Source organism: Microtus oregoni, unplaced genomic scaffold, assembly GCF_018167655.1.
Source record: "Microtus oregoni isolate MIOR12 unplaced genomic scaffold, Mior012 000233F_ref0000075, whole genome shotgun sequence".
In the NCBI taxonomy this organism is placed as follows: Eukaryota; Metazoa; Chordata; class Mammalia; order Rodentia; family Cricetidae; genus Microtus; species Microtus oregoni.
The window spans coordinates 160,697-183,703 of record NW_024544900.1 but is presented as its reverse complement, the minus strand read 5'-3'; the positions used below and the strand labels follow the sequence as shown (position 1 = coordinate 183,703).

Sequence of the window (23,007 nt, the reverse complement as noted above, 5' to 3'; positions counted from 1 at the left end):
AACCTCCCCCTGTGGACCCGGCTCCTCCTTCAAAATGACCACGGCAAATCTACCTAGGGCTCAGTTTTCTTCTTCGCTCTCCCCTGTCTCCCTCACCCACCCCTCCCTAACCACCCCATACTGGAGGCTCATGCCCTCAGACTGGGCTCTCGGGGCAGAGCCAGCTCATGCCACGCTCTTCAAACCCATGCCTATCCCTGGACTCCAATTCCATCCCAGGGAGCCCCAGCCTGGGATGAGCCCCCACCCTCCCTTCCCAAGCCCTCCCTCTACCCGCCCCCCAGCATGTAGTTTTGGTATTTCATACAGATGCAGTCAGAAGTAGCTATACATGAAATAAGCCTAACATAAAAATAGAGCTTTTTCCGTCCTTCCGTCCGGAAAGCAAACATCCTTCAATAAACATGCAAGGCGCTGTCCGGTGGGACCCAGGCTGTGAGGGAGGTGCAGAGGAGCAGCCTGGGTCTGCAGGAACACTGGCCACCCAGCAGTGGGGCAGGGAAGGAAGCAGTTGGGCACAGTGGTCCCAAAGGACCCAGGCCTGGGCCCCAAGGTCCAGAGATGAGAGCCCCAACTTCCTTCCCAAAGCCACTGCCAGGCTGCTGGGCTCTCAGGCCAAGTGCATCGCTGCACGAAGTCAAGTGTGAGGAGATTTTGAAAAATAGTCTTGGGAAGATAAAGTCTGGGGTCACTGATGGCCCAGCTTCACAGTCGATGCCTTCATTTTGCAGTCCCTCACTGTCCCTACCCCACCTGGGCCCCAGCAGCCGCCTGCGGCTGGACATCTCCATGCCCTTTGTCCCCCACTGGATTATTTAGTACCCCTGGAAGAATCGGTGGACAACGAGCTCCCGGGCCGGCCGGCTGTGAGTGTGACTTATTCTAGTACTCCTGGGTTACAGAAGCCTGGGGTGCCCCACGCTCCTAGAAGCCCTAGTGAACCAGCAGGCCAAGTATGAGTGTGGGCAGGACTCCCAGCCAGAAGGAGGCGGCCAGGGCCCGAGCATGGCCCATTAGCTGTTCGGCAAGGGCTCTGTCCTCAGGCAGCAGCTCCCAGTGCTGAGCCTCACGGAGGTAGGAACCCTCTTGGGCCTCACAGCGGTAGTGACCATACTGACGGGCTGTGAGGTTCTCGATGAAAAGGATGCAGCTAGGGCTTTGGTGGCCTGGTTCACAGCTCTGTTCCACATTCTCCTCATGGCGCCATAAGTAGGTGGCGTGGCGGGACTCCATGGGGCAGGTCAGGTAGTATCGAGAGTTTCGGGCCAGGGAAACCTTCTGCAGTGGGGCATCGTCTGCGGAAGAAGGGGAAACAGGCATGAGGAGGGGTCAAGAGCACCTTGGGAGCCTCTGAGTTCTGCAGATGAGGCTTCTAGAGCAGGCTTCTGAAGGAACAGGGTAGAGAGGGGTGGATCCTGACTTTTAGGTTTTCTTTTCTTGCATTCTCCCCCACCCCCACCCCTCTCAAAAGCACCCTATATCACGTGAGTTCCCTCAGCAGGACGTGGTACAGGGCCTCAGGTCAAGGCCATGCCTTCTGCAGATCAAGGGATCAAAGGTAACTGAGGCGTAGCTCTGCTGGGGCCCAAGGGTAGGATTAAATGAGATACCTGGTTTGGGGTTGGGGCAGTCTTTGTGTGGCTCAGCTGGGTTAATAGACTGCAGCACTGACCTAGAAGGAGGAGGAGCAGATATCAGCAGATGGGAGGCTGCAGCGCAGCACCCCACTTATCCTCATGTGACCCCAGAATCAGTGCCTCCCCATTCTCAGTTCCACCTTTCCTTGGGGCAAAGGGATTTGTCCAATGTACCGTTGGGAACTGTAGATAGACACGCAGCGATCCTGGTCCCAGCCGCAGTAGGGATCTCGGGACATGAGGCAGCCATGGCAGCCCCCGCTGTAGACCTCACACATATCCAGGGGCACCTGGCTCACTTCCCACTGGGAGCTCACGTATAGCTTCCGCTGCAAAGAGAGCAAGGCTGGGTCAGGCCAGAGCCCTCCACTGGGTTCTCGACCCTTGACGAGGGGTCCTGCCACCTTGGAGGTCCTTGAAAGGACATGCAAACTGCAAACAGAGTAGCCCTTCCCCCACTTCCCACAGCTCTCTGGGTGGTCCCAAGGGTGCAAGGAAGGGTGGGACAGCTCACCCGGTCAGCATCCAATGATATGGCCTGGATGGCAGCTGCACGGTGGAAGGGCTGGATCTCCATGATGTTGAAGACGAAGCTGTGTCCCTGGTCCCCTGATTCCACCACCTTGTGAACAGTGCCCCTGTCTATGGGTAATAAGCAGAGGAGAGAGTCAACATCAGCCAGACAGCCTTCTTCAAGGCTGGGCTGCTAGGAAAAGACACTGGCGGGGAGGGTTTAGGAGTCATGGCTCAGGTGAGTGTCACAGGACTGGGGTAGGGTGGGGGTGAGGACAGCTGAGTGAGAAGGAAGATAGAGGCCAAGGGCAGCCTGGAAGTTTCCAAGGCTGATCCCAAAAGGCCGTCCCCTCCATGAGTGCCCCCAATATGCCAAAGGCTTATTGGAGGCTGCACAATTAACAAGCACGACGGGATTGGCACCTCACATTACCTTGGTTACTCCTTCCCTCCCCTGCCCTTTGAGGTAGGCGTTACCTCCCTTATTCTGCAGATAAGGGAAGGGAGGAGTTGAAAAACTGCACTGTTTGCTCAAGGTCACACAGATGGTGAACAGCGGGGAGCAAATTGGAACCCAGATGGGTCAGAACCCCACCTCTGGCTTTCTTTTTAACTTGCCTGCCTCTGAGGTACTTAGGGGGATACACTGGCTTTAATTGTTTATTTTAGGAGTAATTTTAGATTTTCAGAAAAGTTGCAGTGATAGTATAGAGTCCTTGCCTAGCCTTCTCCCAGTTTCCCCAGCTGAAGATCTTACATAACCGGAGGGAATTTGTCACAACTAAGCAATTGACACCAGTGAGTTCCTATTCGCTCAACTACAGACTTCATTTGGGATTCTTGGGTTTTTCCACTGATGTCCTTCTTTTGTTCCCGAAGTCAATCCAGGATTCCACGTTGCTCTTAGTCTTAAGGGATATTTTAATTTCTGTAAAAATCTTAGATCTGAAAAGAACCTTGAATTCCATATGAGGGCTCCCAAGGTCACATAACCAGACTGTCTGTCTCTCTCCGTTGGCACCTGTTGGGGACTAATGGGTATTCTGACCCTGGTCCTCCTAATCCCACCTCAACTGCTGTCCCAGTTTCTAGAATAGCCGCTTTCTTTTCTCTTACCATCCCATTTCCCAGGGCATTATCTGCCCCAAAAAAGCAGTCAGATGATACCTACCTGAGACAGTTCCTCTAGGCTCAGTGTTTGAACTGGCAGGCTTTGAGATGTGGCCAAACACTAGTTGGACCGGACAAAGCCCCAGACACAGCCCCTGCTCTCACCCCAGACACACAGACACAGATACATACAGACAAGCAGACACACAGCTAGTCCTCACTGTAAGAGTTTCCAATCTCTGGTGAGGACCTAGAGAATTTTTTATTTTTATCTGGCCCCAATATTTCTAAACGCTGCAGGCTCTAAACTGGTCTCTCCCATGGGCCGCCAGGAAGATAAGAGATTCCCTCTCTGTTCCCTGAGTATGCTTGCAGCCCAGGCATGTAGGAAGGGAATAGCAGGGCTCCTTGGGCCCAAGTCCAGCCTTCCCCATCCTGCACTGTGTGACCTCTCTTCCCTTGTCCCCAATGTCCTGTGGGAAATTCCTCTCCCTAAGATTTCCAAGAGCCAAACAATGACCCAGGACTTTAGCCTCCAACCAGGCCAATGTGGCCAAGGAAGCCCCAAAGTGAAGCAGCAACAGGAAGCCTCTTCAAAGAGTGTGAACAATTGAAGGATGGGGCCTGGGCCCTGAAGAATGGTCCCAGAGGTGTGGGGTCCTTTCTAGTCTCCAGGAAGGCCTATGGCCAGGCCCACAATGGTCTCCGAGGCTATTTTCAGGACACCACCCCTGTTTTGACCAAGACCTGGGATGAGGAGGTAGAAACAAACTAAGCTCAGGGTGTAGAGAGGCTTTCTGGAACAAAGGAGCACCTCCAGGGCATTCACTCAGCCTCCCTCAGGGAGGCCTCTCCAGGAAGGAAAAGGGAGATGCTATCTCAGGCCTCTATGAAGCTTTGCCTTCAGCAACTTCTTGTGCCCTACCAACTTTTCAAATGCTTCCTCTCGCCTGCATAGCCCCAAAGTCTAATGGAAGGCCCATGCTCCTTATTCTGCAGGACAGAGGCTCCCAGGAGGTCCAGCGCTCAAGTCCCTCCCCCTACACACACACCCAGCTAGCTTTCCCTGTCTCTCCTGGTTCCTTCTCCGTTGAGAGAGACACCTGGGCCAGAGCTGTACCTGGCTTTGCTCAATCACCGCATTTCTGCCTCAAGCTCTAGTGCATGCTTTTCTCTCAACTCAGGAAGCTTCCCCTTTGCCTCACCCCCTCCAGGAAGCCCTCCCTCTCGGCCTGAGCGTCCACAGCTCAACACACTAACTCCTGGTAGCTCTGTCCACTCAATTCTCTGTTCACACCTAAAGGCCCACATAAATGTTACCTACAGGGTTCTTTATACCGTCCATAACTTTTGTTTTTCTTTTTTTAAAAAAAAACAAAACAAAAAACAGGGTCTCACTACATAGTATGGGTTGGTCTGGAACTCACTATGTGGACCAAGCTGGCCTTGAACTCACCGAGATCTACCTACTTTTGCCTCTTGAGTAGTAAGATTAAAGGTATGTACCATAACAAAGAATGGTTCCTATCTATTTTTACAAAGTAAATCAGAGAGTTCTGGGACAGCCCATCACCTGTGGTTAGATAAAGGACATGGAAGGTCTCTCTATTGCTGGCTTGCATGCGGTGGACGACCACCTTCTGGTAATGGTACTTAGAGTGGAACAACGGTGTTTTCAGTGGCCCCATGGGCTCCACCCTCTGTGCCACCTCTGGGTGACTATCAGCAACCTGGAAGGTTTCCGTTGGTATGGGTTGCTTTTTGGGGAGGCACTGGAAAAGAGAAAAGAAGTAGGTTAGTAGGGGACTGGGAGGTGAGACCAGGAAGGGCTGGGGTCTGGGCCGTGGTTGGTCAACAGCTCACCATGCCAGGTCGAGGGTTGGGAAGGCCCATGTGATAGCCCTTGAGTGAAGAGGTACGGAAGACTTTGTCGATGTCACCAAGAGAATACACACAAACAGCTGAGTAGTTCCTGCAAGGATAGACAAGCCACCTTAGTAGGGGGCCCAGAATACACCCACCTCCACTTACCCTGGTCAGCCCCATGCCAGACAGAACACAATCACAGTCCTCGGCCTGCAAGCTCTATGAGCCAGACTATTTCTGAAGCAGAGCCCAGTGCCTAGCATATCACACAAAGTAGAAACAGGGGAGGAACAAAAGGAGGGAGGGAGGCAAGTTCAACTAAGTTCTCCCCACTGCAATCTAAAACCACAACCTTGGGTTCTGTTACAGCATCAAGGAGTTCAAAGGTCGCCTTTTCTAGTCCACCTAAAGAAAGAGGAACCCCACCATGGGCTAAGTAAGTCATTCTCTGGGCCCTCCAGTCACAGGCTGCAGGGTGCTAAAGCCTCAAAGCCCCGACCTCCATGTCCTAGCCAGTATGTGGCTCCATCCACACATTAGCCTAAGCAGGGTTCTTCTCCACCCCCAACACTTGTTTGCTTTGTTTTCAATCAATGAAACTGATTAAAGAGTGTGAATTATCAGGCAGTGTTTGAGCAGGTGCGATCTCACCCAGCACCCCAGGAGAGGGCTCTCAGTCTTTTCCAGGCCTAGTATCAGCTCTGAGCACACACATGCCAGGACACATAGGCAGGAATACAATCAGGGCCCAGGGCCACACACCGTGTGCACAAAGGCAAAAACACAATAGGACACACATCACATTGCCTACGACAACCACACCTAGTAACAGCTCAAGCCTTACGCCTGCTGTCTCTGCTAATGTCACTAACTACTCCTCACCAGGGGTTAGAGAAAACACCATAGACCCTGGTGTCCCTCCACTGGCCACTGGGGTCAGGGAGCAAGAAGACATCCTGCAGTCGATTGAAGTTCCTGTTGGTGGCTGGGTCACTGCACACCAGCATGGCTTTCAGGAAGGTGTTCCACTTGGAGGCCGACAAAGAACTCTCACCACCCTGGTCGCCCTGGAAGGGCAGAAGACAGAAGATGCTCCTCAGTACTTGCCTGGGCTGCTTGGTACACCAAAGACAACTGCTGCACCCAGGCTACTGAGGAACAAGGCAGGTTACCAGGGGCTGATACCTGTGGAGACTTAGACAAGCTTTCAGGTGGGCTCCAGCCTGGTGTGCCAGGACCCACGTTGGGGTCTTGCGGGTGAACATTCTTGGGCCCCCCATAGCAAACATGATCAGACACATCTGCTACTTTCACCTATGCACACTTGTACAAAAACACAATACAGCAAATCCACACAAACACACACACACAGGTAAACACACGGGTACTTATGAACTCATATATTCGTATATCCGATATGCACAGACGCTAAACCACATTCATTCACAGGCACACAAATTCCCACAGGGCCATGCATGCAAACACACACATATGCACACTCACCCCTATTGTAGATATACAGACACATTTCTCACTCACCCAGCCACCCCTCACATATCTGGCTCACCCTGCACAACTGGGCCACTCGGGACACATTGAGAGGAGCCTCTGGGTTCTTGTCAGGATTGTCCTCCCGGAAGAAGTAGTAGATCTTATCATCATAGGCTTGGTCTTGGTGCACAATGGTGGCCTTGATGAACTGGGGGTCTGCCAAGGACATGGGTGATAGGGTATGAGGCCAGAAACTTGTGTGGGGTACACATTAACCTTGCACACCTCTCCCAGATATATATGAATCGAGAACAGCACTTAAGGCCCCATGGGGCCCTTGATTCTAAAGCAATACCCCACACCTGTTATGTCCTCTTCTACAAAGATGTCATGGGCCCAGGAGCAATGACTTCATGCCTGGGGACTGCAGGAAACCCCCTGGGGTGCCCATGTCACTTCTGCCTAATCAACAGAGCCTTAATGAGGAAGATGGGGCCCTCTGCCCAACACAGGCTCATGAGAAAGATGAACTTTGGCTCTTGAGCCTCGTGCTAGGTCTGAGCTTCCCCTGTGTTTGTTCCCAGAATAATTCAGACCTCTCTGGCCCGACAGCCTCTTTACAATTCCTCCTCCCAGAAACTCAAACTCCTCAGTCCTGGCTGTCCAGGTCTGTGCCTTTCAGGGAGTCCTCTTGAAATATATCAGGATAGAATCTGCCATCCTGGACATTCGCACCCCTTGGTCCACCCTCAACCCAATCTGACTCACTCTGCATGACTGTATCGCTGGTATACAGCTCACTCTCGCCCCGGATGCGGCGGAACCGAGGGATCTTCCCATTGTATTCCTGCTTCCGGATGGTAGAGTACACTTCATCCCCTGGAATAGTAGGAGGACATGTGGATAAGGGCAATAACTTCTATAAGTCCTCCTCCCAGGCTCGGGCCACTGAACAAGGGGCTGACCCTCCTACCCCAAGCCTGGTGCATTAGCCCCCTCCCAGGGCCCCGGTGGCAGTGCTGTTCTACCTTCAAACAGAACCAGGGAGTTCTCATCCGGGCTGAAGGGGGCATAGCCTTTCATCTCACCAAGTGGCAACACCACACTGTCATTCATCTGGAGGAGATCAGAGGTGCAGATGACCACGTGACCACCAGCCACTGCACCCAATTTCCCAGCCAGGACCCTATTTTCCCAGAGACTGTGCTCAGGGTAATGCTGGTCTCAGAATCCCCCATCTCTGTCTGGCCGTAAAGGGCTGACACCAACCCAAGAAATGAGGGCTGCTCGGGCACATGGGAAGGGTTCTCACCAAGTTCCAGCAGCTGGGCTTCCGGGCATTGGTGCCACAGACCAGCAGCCCATTTCCCCGCCTCTCTAGGAGAGTGATATAGTTCTCGCAGTCCTGTGTGGGGTTAGGAGACTGTTAGGTGGGTGGGAGTCGCTGGCAGGCCCAGCAGACACTAGGACCCTCAGTCTTAGGAAAGAAGACATCCAAAAGGCTGATCAGCCTTCTAGGCCAGCTGACTCTCTCCCCGCTCTGAACAAGGCCAATGTTGGGGGCCCATGTCTCCCCCTCTGACTAGGGGCCCTAAGACTTGACCAAACTCCCCCAACCCCACAAATCTGGAGAATACAAGGCCAAGCAATGTTTCCTCCCTTCCTCCAACTCTCAGGTTCTTTTTCTTCCCAGGGTCCCCGCCTTTCCCATGGTCTGTCCCTCCTGCTCACCTGCTTGTCCTGGCAGGACCCCTTCGGAGAGCCGATGTTCACCTAGAGGAGGGGAGAAGCGTTAGTCCCTCTTCGAGGGATGAGACTGTCCCTGAAAGGCTGTCCACGCAGCCATAGGACAAGCCCTGGATGAGACCATTATTCTCATCTTCCAGGAAAGTAATTGAGACTTGGCGAGGGTAAGCAAATTTCCCAAGGTCACATAGGCTCTTTGTGTGATACCAGGGAGCAGAGCCTAGCAATCGCAAAAGGCTGGCTATGGGTTCCAGAATCCAGCTTCCCTGCCTGGCTTCCCCCATCAGCACTACCTGCCTGGCCATGTGTTAGCTCCCAGCTTTTCTCCTGATACCCTGACTCCACTCCAACGTGGACTACCAACAGTAACTTCCCCCAGGAACCGTGTGTGAGGTTATGGAGATAGAAGGACCTCGGTAGAAAGATGTCCCAGCGCCTTCACACTCCCTCAGGGCCCTTACCAGGACCAGAAGCCTGGGATGAGGAAAGGGAAGGGGAGGGCAGAGGAGACCCAAGCTCACCGTGCGCACAGAGGCATTCTTGCCCTCGGGGAAGTTGAAGAGGTAGACCTTGCCACGTCCACCCACCCACACAGAGAAGCTGCCCGGCTCATGGAAAAGCACGGTGTGGGGCTCAGGCTGGCCAAAGTCCACATGGTCCTGCCCTGTGCAGGAGAGAGAAAAACACCCTGAGCCAGAGAACCCTTGAGCTTCCACAGGTATACCAGACTCTGCCGGTTAACTGATGTTCCACGCTCAGAGCCCTGAGGCTCAGAGACAAGGCCTCTGAGGTGAGCCTGACATAAAGAAGGTCACGGCAGGCTCCAGAAACCATGCGTCCACACCCAAAGCCATGGTCTTTTCCCCCACAGTGTGTGTTTTCTCAGAGTGAGGGGCATTTTAGGGACCCCGGGGAGAGCAGACACCTTTTCCAAACATACACACATTCCTGAGAGGCTGGGCAGGTACGGGAAAACCATCAGCTCTGTCCTGTGAAGGAATCTGTAGGCTGGTCCGTCTCACTCTCAGCCTTTCCAGAAGCCAACAGCACCCCACTTAGAGTCCCAATTCCCAGGCAACCATTGCATTCACAACTCCAAATCTTCCTTTGAGAAGTTGTCTCTAACCCCTCCTGGCTTACCCTCCAGCCCTTAGTGGGCACCATTACAGCCCTGGAGCAAATCTCAACATCCATTCCTCCCCATTATACAGTATTATACAGTCGGGAAACAGACCAAGGAGCAGACAACCCAGGAATACATGAAAGCGGGTGGGTAGCACCCCTAAACCAACAGTCCTGCTTCTGTCTCCTAAGCTAACCTTTAACCTGATTTCATCCACCCAGATGCCAGCTCTTTCTGGGGCTCTCTTTCCCAGCAGCTCTGGGACAGGGGACCTTCAAAAAGTACAGCCTATGCCTTTCAGAAGAGGGCTGACCAGGGCAGTTTTGCCCAAAAAAAGAAACTGTCTACAGCCGCCACCTCCAGAGAGAAGCTGTCTCATCTCTAAGGACATTGTTGAGGTTGTCCTGGTTGCAGGACTAAATTACAGGGATGGGATGGCCTCTGGCTATGCCCTGGGCACTCAACCATAGCCTCTGTCCCCTGACTTCTGATTAGCCTGGGCCTCACCCCTGAATTGTCTAACCACTGTTTTTTCAGCTGCTGCAAACTCCGAGACAGCCAGCTTGGCAGTAACACCCAGGCAGGACATGACCCAGTCCGAGCAGAAACAAACCTGCCGGTTCCTCAAGGTCTGCCCTGCATCCTCCTTGCTGCCGCTTAAGCCATTCCTACTGATCCTGCATCCATCCGGAGCAAGGAATGGGAAGAACATACTGCGTACGACTCGTTCCCTCGTTCCCTGTCCTGAACACACGCTTCTTCACAGCCAAGTGATCCCAGACAGACAGTAGGAGTCATTCAAATTCTGCATCTCTGCTGTGGCCTGGCTGACGGTGAAGAGGGGAGGAAAAGGAGGCCCCCTGAGGGACAAGGCTGGCTGGCCAAGGTCACATCAGCAAGCAGGACAGATTGGCTCGCCCAGACGGTATCAGCTCTCAAGAACATTCCTGGAGATGTGAGCCTGGCTGGCTACCGAGTGAAGTGCTGAGTCTGCTGCCCTCTGACTGGCCTGACTCTCCTGGGGCCATGTTACCCACAGCTTGATCCAGCAATGGGGGGGGGCGGTCAGACACCCTACCTCTTATACCCTGGACCCCAAAGCTGCCTCTCATTAGCCCCAGATGCGCAGGGCAGGGGATGAGAGCCCAGCTCTGTGCTGCTGTCCGCATAGAGGTGCTTAATGGTGAAGATCCTGGGCACTGTCCTCCCGCTCTCTTCCAGCTGGGATAAAACCGTGAAGTTGGGGTCAGCAGCTGGCAGACGCTCGGTCTCTCCGACTCACAACTCTCCTTCCACCCACAGCCTAAGCAGCAACCTGAGCAGCAAGTCCCAGGTGGCACAGATCCCCTTCCACTTCCCGGACATGCAGTCCAGGAGCCGGGGGGGGGGGGGGGGGGGGGGGGGGGGGGAAGGGCCACATCAGCACCTGGGGATGCTGGGCTACTGAGACCCACAGCCCCAACTTCAAGGGAAAGAAACACTCGCAGGCCATGTTGACCACCAGTCAGTCTCCTTAGCTTCTGAGCACCTGGATCAAGGTCACACCCCCAGGCCTCAGAGAAGAGCCAGGCAAGGCGAATGCACAAGTCAACTCAAGCGAGGTAAAGGCAGCAGCAGGGACGATGGAGGGAGCCTTTTTCTAGGAGGTAGCAGGGCTACGGAAAAGCAGTCCTGAAAGAGTCAGAGGCACCAAGGACAAAGTATGAGGGGAATACTTGGCTTTGCTCAGAAGTGTAGGTATGAGGCACCCACACCACAGAAAGCTCACTAAGCAGATAGTCCCAGGAGGGAGCTCGGGTTGCTCCCCAAAAGACCCACAGAGACTATGAAGGTCAGGGGTCAGGACAGTGTCAGCAGCTGAGTAAGGCCAGCACTCCATTGATCTGTGAGCCCGGTCCACTCAAACCCTGGCAAAGTCAGAGTGGGGGAAGGCAGGAACTGCTGGCCCCATTTTACAGAACAAACAGGAGCTCCTACGCTCTCCCAGGACTCTCATCAGCCCTCCAATGACTCCCAGGTTCCTGTCCCTCCCAGATCTGTGTCTGGTGATGTGTTACGGACTAGGGGAGGAAGGGGATGGCACCAGCTCAGCCCAAGGACAAGACCTTGGCCGATTCTCCACCCCGGCCCCAGCCCAGGCTCCCGCACTGCCCGAGGCCCTCAAAGGGCCTGATTGTGCCCGGGAAGTGTCAGGGCAGCAGTTCCATGAATACATGAAAGAAAGCTTTGTTCAGGTCGGCAGGAGCGGGGGCTGGGGGCTCCGGGCAGGAGGGCTGCCTGGAAGTGAAGGCAACAGCAAGGCCTCATGGCAAGGATCACCTCAGAGAGAGCTGGGCCAGGCGCTGCCTAGGTAGGGCTGAGCACACTGGAGTCTACCTTTAAAAGGTTCAGGCTCAGTGTTTCCATCCCTAAACACTTTCTTTTGGCTGCCTTGTGAATCCGACGATATGGGGAGACAGATAAAAGCTGGATTGGCCAGGAACGGGGAAGAGCTATGCAGGCAGAGGAAAGAGTGTGAGCAAAGATGGGGAAGCTGACTGTGGCAGGAACAGAGGACAGAGGCCACATGCTGACACCTGAGAGAGAAGTAATGAAAGAAGAATCCAGAAGGTTAGGCCTCAGTGGTGGGGCAATGGCTCCAGTTAACCCAAGGACATACTGACCCACTGCCCATCAGCCTCCCCTACTGCTTGCTACCAAGGAGCAGGGCCAGGAGTGGGAAAGTCTCCCATCCTCTGGCAGTCCCCCACCTCCCACCTCCTGGCTCCCCCTGCTTCCTTTCCATCCTGTGTGTCTAAAAGGAGCACCGTCTGGCACCGTGTCTCCCCCCTCACTCCCCAGCCTGACGCATTAGTGGCTGACTAAGTGGTAGCTAAAAGCTCCCAGAATAACCAGGGGTTCAGGCAGGGGAGGGGGCTAGGGGCACACAAAGAGGACATGGCCTCAAGGCAGGCTGGGCACAAGAAAGGCCACCTCCACCCCATGTGATTCAGAGCCAATCCTGGCTCTCCTGAGCAGAGCAAGAACATCCCTAGGCTGTCCCGTACCTAGCTGGACTCCATGGTTCCTCACAGTATAGGGTTCATAAAACCTAGCCCCAGTTCTAGCCAAATATAAGTGCTGGGAGGATGGACTGGGGAACTGACCCCATGCAGACACAGCACCCCTGCCAGGGAGTCAATGAGGCCTTGACTCTGTTGAGGGGGGGATCAGGCTTGATTCCTTCTGGGAGCCACTCCGCCATCACTGTACCAACAGCTGACGGACTATAGGAAGTACGAGTGTTTCCTTTGGGGAAGCGGTGGGCTTTCTTATAGCATGTCTGCCTGATTAAGGATCTGCCCTGCTCTCATTCACTCGGGATGCTGTTGCCATCTGCTTCTGTCATTCCCCATAGCCTGGATGCTTGTGAAAGAGGGAGGGAGGGTGGGAAGGGTGGAGTGAGGGGTACCATCCACAAAAGGAGCAACAAGGGCTGGTCCTTGACCCACTGAACCCATCAGCCTTGAATGCTGACCTCCAAAAGCCCTTGGAAAGTGGGCAGAGAATGGCAAGAATGTGGGCATCCCAGTAGGGAATGCCTGAGTCAAGTTGCCAAGGAGCAGGAGCCTGGCCAACCACAGACTGGGGACCCAGCCATGGTTGGCAGGGACCTCCTACCACACTTGTGTCCCGTTTTGCATTTATGGGCCCACTCCCAACCTCACCTGACCACACACGGGCAGAGTAAAGAACGAAGAGCTGTGTGGTGCTCAGGAGCCAGCCTGCAGACTCTCTGCCCTTTGGAACATCACTCCACACAAACAGTCACCAAGCCGGGAGGCTCAGAGGCCAGGGAGGCTATGCCACTGGCCCAAGGGCTAATACCCAAGGGCGGCTCACAGACCTGGGTGCCCGTCATGCCACTGCATCTCTCGAGAACCACACTCAGGGCTTCTTTGAGAGAACAATGTGAAGAGAAAGAAAAACTGCCCCCTCCCACTTCTCTGCATCACCCTCTTCCTAGCCACCCCCTCCCCAATCACCAGATGCAGAGTCTCTAACTTGATGAATGAAAGAAGTCATCCACTCACCTCCCTGATCTCCCAACGGGCTTTGGTGACCCAAAGGTATGTCTAGTGAATGGAATTGTGGGTGCTGAGCAGCGCGGTGAAGAGAAACCCTTCCACTGGTGGCAGAAACCCAGGGACAAATGTTTCATTGGCTCTGCCTCTGATAATGGCCAGGAAAGAAAGGCCATTTTTTCCAGATGGCACCAACCTGGTGCTAAGAGCCGATTATGGCTACTATCAGGTTCCTGGCAACACCTGCGCAGGGCTGGGCTCTGGCAGCTGCCAGATAAGTGCTGTGCCAACACAGGTGGCAGTCACCCTTGTAGAGGAATGAGACACCCACCCTTATTATCAGCAAGCTGTAAGTCACGGCCTACACCCACTGCCAAGGTCAGCCATGAGTATGTCTGAGGGTGTCTCAGGTGTTGATTTGGGCTTGGTTCTAAGACACCTCCCACCGTCTTTGGCATCCAGGCAGCTGGTTGTGGTTGTGAGCTGGGGCAGGGCCTTCCTGAGTTCAGTGTCACCTTCTGCGGCTGGTGGGGATGGGGGTTACTGGTTTGTTGTGGCCTGGGTTTTATGACCCATCATAATTCCAGGAACAAACACAAAATGGTCAAGACTAAGCTCACGTCATTTGGGGAAAATATGAGTCTATGCGTGCTGAAGGAGTCAGGTGCAACCTTCTGAAAGTAGAGGGACAGTAATAACAGCATTCTCATCGGCTTCCACTGGCTAGCCCAACAAATCCCCACCACCCTACCAAGAAGGCAAGGCAAAGGTCTGCATCCCCATTCTACAGAGAGGAAAACTAAGGCCCTTCCCAAACCACGAAGGGCTGGAATCGCTTGTATACATCACTGTGACCAGAGGATCAGAGGGCTTCGCTGCTGGACAAAGGAGTTGAGACAAAGTTCTAAAGAGAAGTACATTGTGGGGGAGGGGATCTGGACTGAGCAGGAGTCAAGGGTTCAGGTGGACATGGAAGGCATTCGCAGAGCCCAATCAGAGTGAAGAGCGGCTCTAAGTTCAACCCCAGGAAAGGCAGGAAGCCCAGAGCCAATGCCGCACCGTATCTAACTCCTATCCATTCTTTGGCCTAGCAGATTCCCAAAGCCCTAAAGGTCAGCTAACGGCTACTTCAAAGCAGAGGATGGGCAAAAATAGAGAGTCTGCTCTTGGGCCAGAGCCCGGGCTGGGGTGGCAGGAGGGCAGAGAATGGCTACCTCAGGCCAGCAGGGAGGGAGACAGGTGGAAGACTGTGGTGAAACAGAAGGTTCCCAGCCTCAGCTTTAGCCTGGACCAGCAGGGGACACAGTATGAGGGCAGCCAGCCAGCACAGCCCGTTAAGGAGAACTGGCAGGGGCTAGGGTGCCAGAAATGCATTCCAGGAGAAACCAGAGATGCTGCAGGAGGAGGAGGAGAGGGAAAAGGGCGGCAATGATGAGTGAGGCTAGCCCTAAGCCCAGTGCTTCAGAAACACCACCTATCTACCAGGTACTACCCTAAGTGATTTTTAGACCTATTAACTCAGCAAGTCATATGCTGCCTAGTCTCTCATTATCTCTGTTTCACAGATAAGGGGTATGAGGCCCAGAGAAGCTAAGAGACATATCCAGAGTCACACAGCAGGCTGTGTAGTAGAACAGAGGTTGTTGACTTGACACTCGTTCCAGACTAACCCTGGAACTTGGGCTTATCCTGCTGCACTCCAAGGATGGACTTCCAGAGGCAGTCCTTTCTATACAGCCAAGGAGACCGGAAGGAACAGAGGGAGGCTAGAGCCCGGCAAAAGCTACTTGTCATCAGATGCCTGACCTCTCTACTGTGACAGCTTGGTGAGTGTGTATGAGTGAGCATGAATATATGCAGGTGCAGGTGGGGCAGGAATATAGGGTGCAGCGAGTCACCTTCACCCTAAATGCTAGCCAGTATGACTAACTGGAAAGTTAAGTCTCCCGGGTTCTCCGTCTCTAATAGGAAACTTTGGGGCTGGTATGCACACCAGCCCTTCTCTACCACATACCCACACAGGTTCCTAGCCAGCCAGCGCTCACTAAAACACTCATCTTTGCCACCCTGACTCTAACCAGGAATTCACCACAGCTCCCAACTGCCCATCCCAGCAGGGCCCAGTTCCCCAAAGCAGGGCTGTCAAGGCTTGCCTATCTCCGGGCATCTCTACTATGGCTGATTCCCATCTCCACACAGCCCGCACTCACTGCCCTTGTCCTTTCTCTGCTGCGCATGGACCTCATCCGTCCTTGAACACCTAGCCCAAATCCCCTAGCTCTGGGAAGTGTTCCAGGCCGATGCAGCCCTCACTACGCTGCCCTGTACTCCCTGACTGTGCTCCAGCCACCATTTGCCCTTCTCTTAGATGACACTGTGTCTGGTGGGATTTCGCCCGAGGTGTAGGGTACTATGAAGAAGGGTCCATTGCCCATTGCCAGGGCTGGACAAGGTAACATCGTTCAGAGGTAGGAAGGAGCAGCCTCCTGCTACTCTTCAGAGGAGCAGACATCTCAGAAGAGGTTCCTGGGCCATCTATGGGGTGCAGTGCTTATCATGGTGACCCTACTTGACAGGCTGAGCCAGAGGGCGAGCAGCAGCTATGCCAGGCCCTGTGTCCCCACCCCCTTGCTCTAGCCTGGCTCTTTCCTCTCCTCTCCTTGATCGTATCACCCACACCAGCTTTCAGTTGCAGTCTTGGCTGTGCACTCCTGACTTCCCAGGGGCCCCTTTTCCATCACAGGCCTTACCCCTTAGTCACTAACTGCTCCCTGGGGGCAAGCACAGGGTTTCTTTTGCTTTCAATTTCCCAGGAGCTGAATCTAGGTGCAGGCAGGGGTCAAGGGCTGGCTGCCCTCTACAGTGAGGGTCCCCAGGATGCTGGCCCAAAGCCCGGGGTCTTGATTAGAAGCAGGGGTACAGGATCAGCCTAATCCCCAGGCTGCTGTGGCGGTTAAACCCAGATTAGCCTAAACCATGACACAGAGCAACCCGCCCCCTGAGACCTAAACTCTGCTCAGCAAAGGCCAGACATGAGGTCCACGGAGCCGGGTCAAAGTCTGAGGGTCTACAAGGAGTGTGTGGTCTTGGTGGATGTGGACAGAAAGTCTCTGGGCTCAGTTAAACGGCCAAGGAGGTAATAGGTTTTCGAAACTCTCCACCTAGAAAAGCACGTGTGTAGATGGGACATTGAGAAGGGGCAGACAGTTGGGCCACCAGTCAGCTCGGAGCAGAAAACGCAGCCCAAACTCCAGCTCTCCCTATTTTGCCAGTGACCTCGAAGCAAGTTCTGCCATCTCTGGGCCATAGTTTCCCCATCTGGGGCTGAGGTGGTTAGCCGCTTCTCTCTGACATTTTTTTCCTCACACCCTGAGCTCTGTGTTGTCAAGCTGGGTAAGCTGAGGACAACTCGGAAGGTTCCTCAATGAAACCGAGAAAGAACTGCCAGGGAGAAGAAGGGGGATTGAGGAGGAGGGTAGGCATGGTACAGAGAAGCAGCTCTGGAGCAGCAGTGACTGCTGGGAAGGAAAGGAGAGAAGGGCCACAGAGTGCCCATCAGGCTCAGTAGAATGTCACGGAGGAGCAGGGGGACCTTGAAGAGGGCAGAGTACAATCTACACATGGGACAGTGGGGCCAAGGCCTGCTGAAGGAAAGGTCCTGAAGAACCTTCCCTTGTAGGAGGGCAGCAACTTGGCTGACTAGGGAAGGTAGAAGTCTCCAATCTCTATGGGGCCAGGACTGTGGCCCTCCACTTTCTCCTTTCTCCCCATCTGCCTGGTTCACTGAGAGCCAAATGGTCATACACTTGACAGCCAGGCCTCCTTGCAAGGCCAGGGCAGGTCAAGAGTCAAGTCTCCTATCCCCAAAGAGTAGACAGGCTTCTGGGATAACCAAAAAAGGAAACTAAGAAAAGCAGAAGCCTTTTGGAGCAACTAGCAAGAGGTAAGGGAAGTATGGTCAGTCTCTTATGACACAGCTGCCCTAAATGAGGGGGTGTAGAATGACGATGTAGGCCAGGATGTCAGATGAGACTCCAGCAGGAAACTCTGGGGTCATCCATTCTCATGACTGCCCCCTGCAGGATGGGCCTCTCAGGCCACCTGGTCTGGTACGCCTCAAAGAGAAGTGTGCAGCTTATTCTGTTTCTCATCTTCAACCTAGAAAGTTATCTGTTCTCAAAGGCTCCCCCGGAAAGGGAAGCTGGTCAGAGGAACCGCGTCTGCTCTGTCCGCAATACAGGGCTTGGATACAAGGGGATTTCTTCTGCCTCAGAGGACACGCAGAGAAAGGGCATGGCAGGCCTCCTTCCTGAAACACCCTCCTCATAGTCAGGAGTGGATGGGGAAGGTCCTACTGTCCCTGGACCCCACCACGACTTCCCTGCCACTGTCTTCCTCCAGAAGACTGCCCAAGCAGGACAAGTGGCCAAGCTCAGATATCATCCCCTTCAAGAAACCTTGCTGAAGCCAGCACAGGATGTACATGCCTTTAGTGGAGGCGAAGACAGGTGGATTTCTGGGAGTTTAAGGCCAGCCTGGACTACATAGGAAGTTCTACGCCATCCAGGGCTACATTGTGAGAGTCTGCAGAGAAAGAGAGAGAGAGAGAGAGAGAGAGAGAGAGAGCTTGCTGGACCCCTGGCCAAAGCTGACTCAACACTGTCAAACAAGTACTTCTTTTGCCCTTCCTCATCCAGCCAACTCCTGTCTCTGCCATCTCAGCTTTGCCACTTCATCTAGAAAGCCGGCTGACTAGCAGACTTCCTCAGCCCCCATGGCAACCCTGTGCTCTAGGTCCTGTCTCACCTCTTCAGTGTCTGTACTGGTTTATCCACCCACTCTCCCTATCTACAAGGACACCACCTCACTGAATTTCTCTGCTGGACCCTCACGCCCAATCCCAGAACCAGCACAAAGCTGGACTCAGAAAAAGCTTGTTGAATGTGCGTCTACCCTTGAGGCCAGAAGCCAAAAAGCCGTTCCCTGGAACTGACCCTTGACTTCCGGCCCATGATAGCAAAGAGAAGAAGGATCCAAGACTCCAGGATTTCCCCCTGATTATCCACCCGGCAGTTTTAGTCACTTAACACTAAGATCTGAATGGGCCACCTTGGTCTCTGCTCCGCCCTCCTCGTCCCAGAGCAAAAGGAATCTGGAGGTATTATGGCCCAGCAGTGAATGAGGCATTACAGACATTACCTGACTGTTTTGGACATGGAAGGAAACTGAAGTTCAGAAAAAGGCAAGGACTCCCCCAAAGACACAGAGCAAATGAAGCCAGAACAATTAAGCCAGAACCAGGCTTCTGACTTTCCACCCATTTCTACCCAAGGTGCCAGGGTCAACTTGGACCTGTTCCATCATCTATCTGCGGCCCCACCCCCAACACCTGCTCTCAGAATCTTCAGTGTTCAGCACAGACCCAAGACAAAACTTAGCAGGGAGCTTCTGGGGACACCACCAAGCATCTCCTCCAGCTTAGGAAACTCCCTCTCCTCTTGGGGATTGCCCCCCCCAGTTCTGCAAGGGGGGTTCACCTTGAAGGTGATGAATTCATCTAAGTCCCCAAGAGGACAGGGATTTCCACTGGAAATGCTGATGCTTGGGGAGCCCCAGCTGTGACCTCATCCCCTGGAGGAGGTGATAACAACCCCCCTGACCCTGGGGAGCCACCCCTTAATGGCTACACAACAGCTCCCAAGTCAACAATAACATCCTGTTGTTTAATTGGGCCAGAGCGGGAAGAACCAGCTGGGCAGGTAGACTGGAGATTGGACTGTTTGCCTTCTGTGGACAGGCTCGCTTGCTCACTCTGACGGGGGAGTCACGACCTCCGTGGGCTTCTCCTTCAGTTATTGGCATACACGAGAATGCAGGCCTCCTGCCACCCACCATTCACTCATATCCCCCCCAGTCACCCACCCCCCACTCATACCCCCCATCACCTGCCACTCACTCATCCCCTATACTTCCCACCCCCACCTGAAGGAAGACCAGAGTCACACATTTACATGGCCAACTCTGTAACTCATGTGCTAGTGATGCGCTATGGGGACATCCATCCTCGGGGCTCTCCCTGCTCCGGCAACCTTTGGGGGTCAAAGACAGGTGCAGAGCCCAAGGAACCCAGCAGCCTGCGATGGAACATCCTTCCCCCTGGTCCATGCTCTTCTGCACCAGGAGTTCATCTGGTTGCAAAGGCAGCAGCTCTCTTAACAACTGCAGTCTGTCTGGGACCCTCTCAGAATCCCCTGTTTTAATCTTTCCCTACGGCTTGGAGTGAGGGTGGGGGGCCAAGCAAAGAAAATAAAGACATTTCTATACCTATCCAGTCCCTATTCTGTCTTAATCCAAACATGAAATCTAAATATATGTCTTGTAGAGGAATGGCTACAGGGCTATATCACCATCCCTAGGTCTAGTCATCCCTAAAGATTCCTGTCCCATCCACTGGTAGACAGAGCCCCAGGCGTACAGTAGAGCTTGGGAAGGTCTCCCTCTCATTCCACGCCTGGCTTGGCCCTATCCAATCTCCCTACTATCCGACTGCCATGTGTTACCCCATAGGAGGCAGGAGGCAGCTGTCAGTCGGGCACACTATCACCAGCTGGTGGCCCTAGGGGGTGGGGGGCAGGTGAATGGCAGGGCCTGTCTGGCCAGTGGGGCACCTGGCACTTGTGAAGGAGATTGCAGACTGTCCTTGGACAAGATTGGTGAGAGTCTGGTGGATCCCAGCCAGAGGGGGTCAATAGTGCATTACCAGTGTGGTCACAGCCGTGAAGAGCAAGCAAGGGAAGCGGGGCATAGGATGGGCTGGCAGAAGCGGGTAAGAGGGCTGAAAGCAGCTTTAAATAGCCCCGGGGTAAGTAAGGACTAAGTGCCGGGGATAGAAAGGTATGCATTAAGTGCTAACAAGTGGCTGTGCATTAAGTATGCGGTGGGGAGGTCAAGCAAGGAATTGGGGGGACAAGCGCAATCAAATGAAAGGAGTTTGGTATAGAGGGAGATTCCAGAACACTCAGACACAGCCATTTGTCTCCTCCGGAGTACTCGTGTACTATGCTGTCCGAGACACAAGGGGACAGGGGCAAGGTAAAATGCTGGCAGGATGGAGGAAAAGAGACTAAGTGGGTATAAATGCAGGTTGTGCAGGTGTCCAGAGCTCCAGCTAAGCTGTTCTTCTTACACTGAGTGCATCTCTGGCTGGATGGCGAGTTGGAGACCAGACTACCTCATTTATGGTTGGAGAAGCATCTAAATCCTTCTCTTCTCCCTAAGTCTGGACCCGGACAGGTTCAGGGTCAGATCAGAGCCCCCACCTGCACAATGAGCGCCCACACTGCCCAGTGACCTTGGGCAAGTCACACTCTCTCAGCTGCTGCAGCAGTTCGGGTCACTCATTTTATGTGGGTTCCCCCCATACCCTGCTAAGAATACCTGCCCCAGATAATGTTCAGACTTCCGCAATCCCTGAAAACTGCCAAGGCATCAAAGGGTTCCCAGTAGGGACAGACAGGACTAGTACCCCCCCCCCCCAGTCCCCATGTGAGTCTCCCTTCACCACTAGGGGAGGGGCTGCAGAGACGCCAAATTTGGGTACAGAGCTGAGTTTGCCTGGGGGCGGGGAGGCGTTTGTGTGCAATGCAGGGGAGGGGAGCTCCGTCCCTAGCGGCAGAAAGCCTCCAAACCCAACCTAGCCAGCTTTCTGTCCCACTGTACTGAGGTCTGAACTGAGATGCCCCAGGGGAAGACTCCAGTCTGTCAGGTTCTCAAATTCACCACAGCCCTAAGGCTGCACACCCCCCTCCCTATATATGCTGCTTGGGGGTCCCAATGGCCTTGCCCCACCCAATGGGCACTATCCCCCTCCTCGTGCTAGCGCCAATTTCTGGTGACAACTGCCACGTGCGGGCAAGGGGGGAGCGGCTGGTCCCAGCATTAGGGAGACAGCGCCCAGGTGCCCCGAGCCCCAGCACTGCACCCTGTCCGGGATAGCCGCAGGGTGCCCATCCCCTTGCCTGGCCCGCGCTCCGGGCCGGGGCGGGGGCGGGGGCAGGCGGCGGGGTCTTTGTTCCCGCAGCCCGAGCGCAGCAGCGGCGGCAATGGGTCCGCGCCCCCTTCACCAGCCCAGCCTGAGCCCCGCGTGCCAGCAGAGCCCGCAGCTCGCAAGGAGGGGGTTGGGGTGAGGAAGCTGGCCCGGGGAAGGAAGGGTCCCGCATAGTGGACCCCGCGGCGGAGAGCCAAAGCGAACCTTGGCGAGAAAGGGGCCCGCAACCTCCCCCCGCGCTCAGGCGCTGCGGCTCGGGCTCGGAGCTGCCGTTGGACTTGGAGCGCCACTTAGCCGGGCCCGGGCCCCAGACGCTCGCCCGCACGCTGCAGCGCTCCAGCCCGCTCCGGCGTGACAGGACGCACACTCACATACACTCACCCGGACCCACACGCTCCCTCCGGGGCCAGCTCAAGACCTGCAGAGCTGCGCACACGCACTCTCTCTGGGTGCCGCACACTCCGCAACCTCCCTGCACAGCGTCCGATCCCGCGCCCCGCCGGCCGCGCGGCGCCGCCTACCTTTCCAGACGGCAGAGATGCGGGGTCCACTCCTCGAGTGGCCTTGGGCGGAGGCGGCGGCCACCCAGAACAGCAGCAGCAGTCGCTGCCGCAGCGGGAGCCCGAACCGAGTCGGCGGGCTGAGGACGCGGGCGCGCGGTGCGCTGGGGGCGGCACGTCCGGGAGGAGGAGGCGTCATCCCGCAGCCCCGGAGCGACAGCGGCAAGCAGCCGAGACTGAGCCAGCGCCCGGCCGCAGGCAGAACCTAGCGCCAGGAGGCGGAGTCAAGCGCCTGACCCCACCCCACCCCTCCCCCCCGCCCCTCGCAGCCTTTTCTAGCTTTGCCTGTGGCCCCTAGCTTGTGAGGTGCTCGCTGCTATACGAGAATCTTTTCTTCGCCACCCGCTCTCAAGCAACTCCACTGGGAGAACCCAGCTGCGAAGAAGACAGACTTGTGATCTGTCATGAGGAGTAGGCCCCATCCCTCCTCTGGGCTTCAGTTCCACTTCCCTCGCCCCAGTGGAAGGAGAGGCCTTGGAAATCTATAAGGACCTCTCAGCGCATGGATGAGTCTAACACCGGACAACCCGACTGCTGCCAGCTAACTGGTCTGTAGTCAGAAAGCCATTCTCAGAGAATGGGCTTGCTGGAGTGGAACCCAGCTCTCTGCAGATCCTGTCAGCCCGGAGAAGGAGGTTTTCCTCTGTGGAGGAGACAGAGGAGGTGGATGATGTGTGGGGTGCCCACAACGCCCCACTATTGCTCTGCCTGAAAGAACACTGGGAATTTTTCATCTTGGCCTGGCTCCCTCCTCTCCCTCTCCTTTCTCCTCCCTTCCCCAGCCAGCAGCCTTCTGGGCTGCCTCCCCCCAGCCAGCTGGTGTATGCTCAGAAAATCCAAACTCATTTCC

The 23,007-nt window shown here is 54.8% G+C and overlaps 1 protein-coding gene across 2 annotated transcripts; it reads right to left on the bottom strand.

The window, feature by feature from the left end:
• Positions 1-886: 886 nt before the first annotated feature.
• Positions 887-22,391, bottom strand: Sema7a (semaphorin 7A (John Milton Hagen blood group)). Of its 2 annotated transcripts, none has more exons than XM_041647783.1 (14): positions 22,119-22,391; positions 8,885-9,027; positions 8,349-8,390; positions 7,930-8,022; positions 7,646-7,733; positions 7,386-7,496; positions 6,694-6,833; positions 6,009-6,193; positions 5,124-5,232; positions 4,834-5,032; positions 2,152-2,279; positions 1,812-1,966; positions 1,611-1,672; positions 887-1,295 (listed from the first exon to the last, which is right to left on the bottom strand). In XM_041647783.1, the coding sequence occupies exons 1-14, from the start codon at positions 22,294-22,296 to the stop codon at positions 934-936; spliced, it is 1,995 nt and encodes a 664-aa protein (XP_041503717.1). In that variant the 5' UTR covers positions 22,297-22,391; the 3' UTR covers positions 887-933. The 2 variants fall into 2 exon arrangements, with proteins under 2 accessions (XP_041503717.1, XP_041503718.1); XM_041647784.1 differs by lacking the exon at positions 22,119-22,391 and adding an exon at positions 21,979-22,102.
• Positions 22,392-23,007: the final 616 nt, after the last annotated feature.

Coding starts and splice junctions, on each gene's coding strand:
- Sema7a (XM_041647783.1), bottom strand. CDS start 22,296: ATGACGCCTCCTCCTCCCGGACGTGCCGCCCCCAGCGCACCGCGCGCC. Junction 1,673..1,811: donor TCTATCTACAGTTCCCAACG/GTACATTGGACA, acceptor TCCTCCTTCTAG/GTCAGTGCTGCAGTCTATTA. Junction 1,296..1,610: donor CTGCCCCAACCCCAAACCAG/GTATCTCATTTA, acceptor CTTCTTCCGCAG/ACGATGCCCCACTGCAGAAG.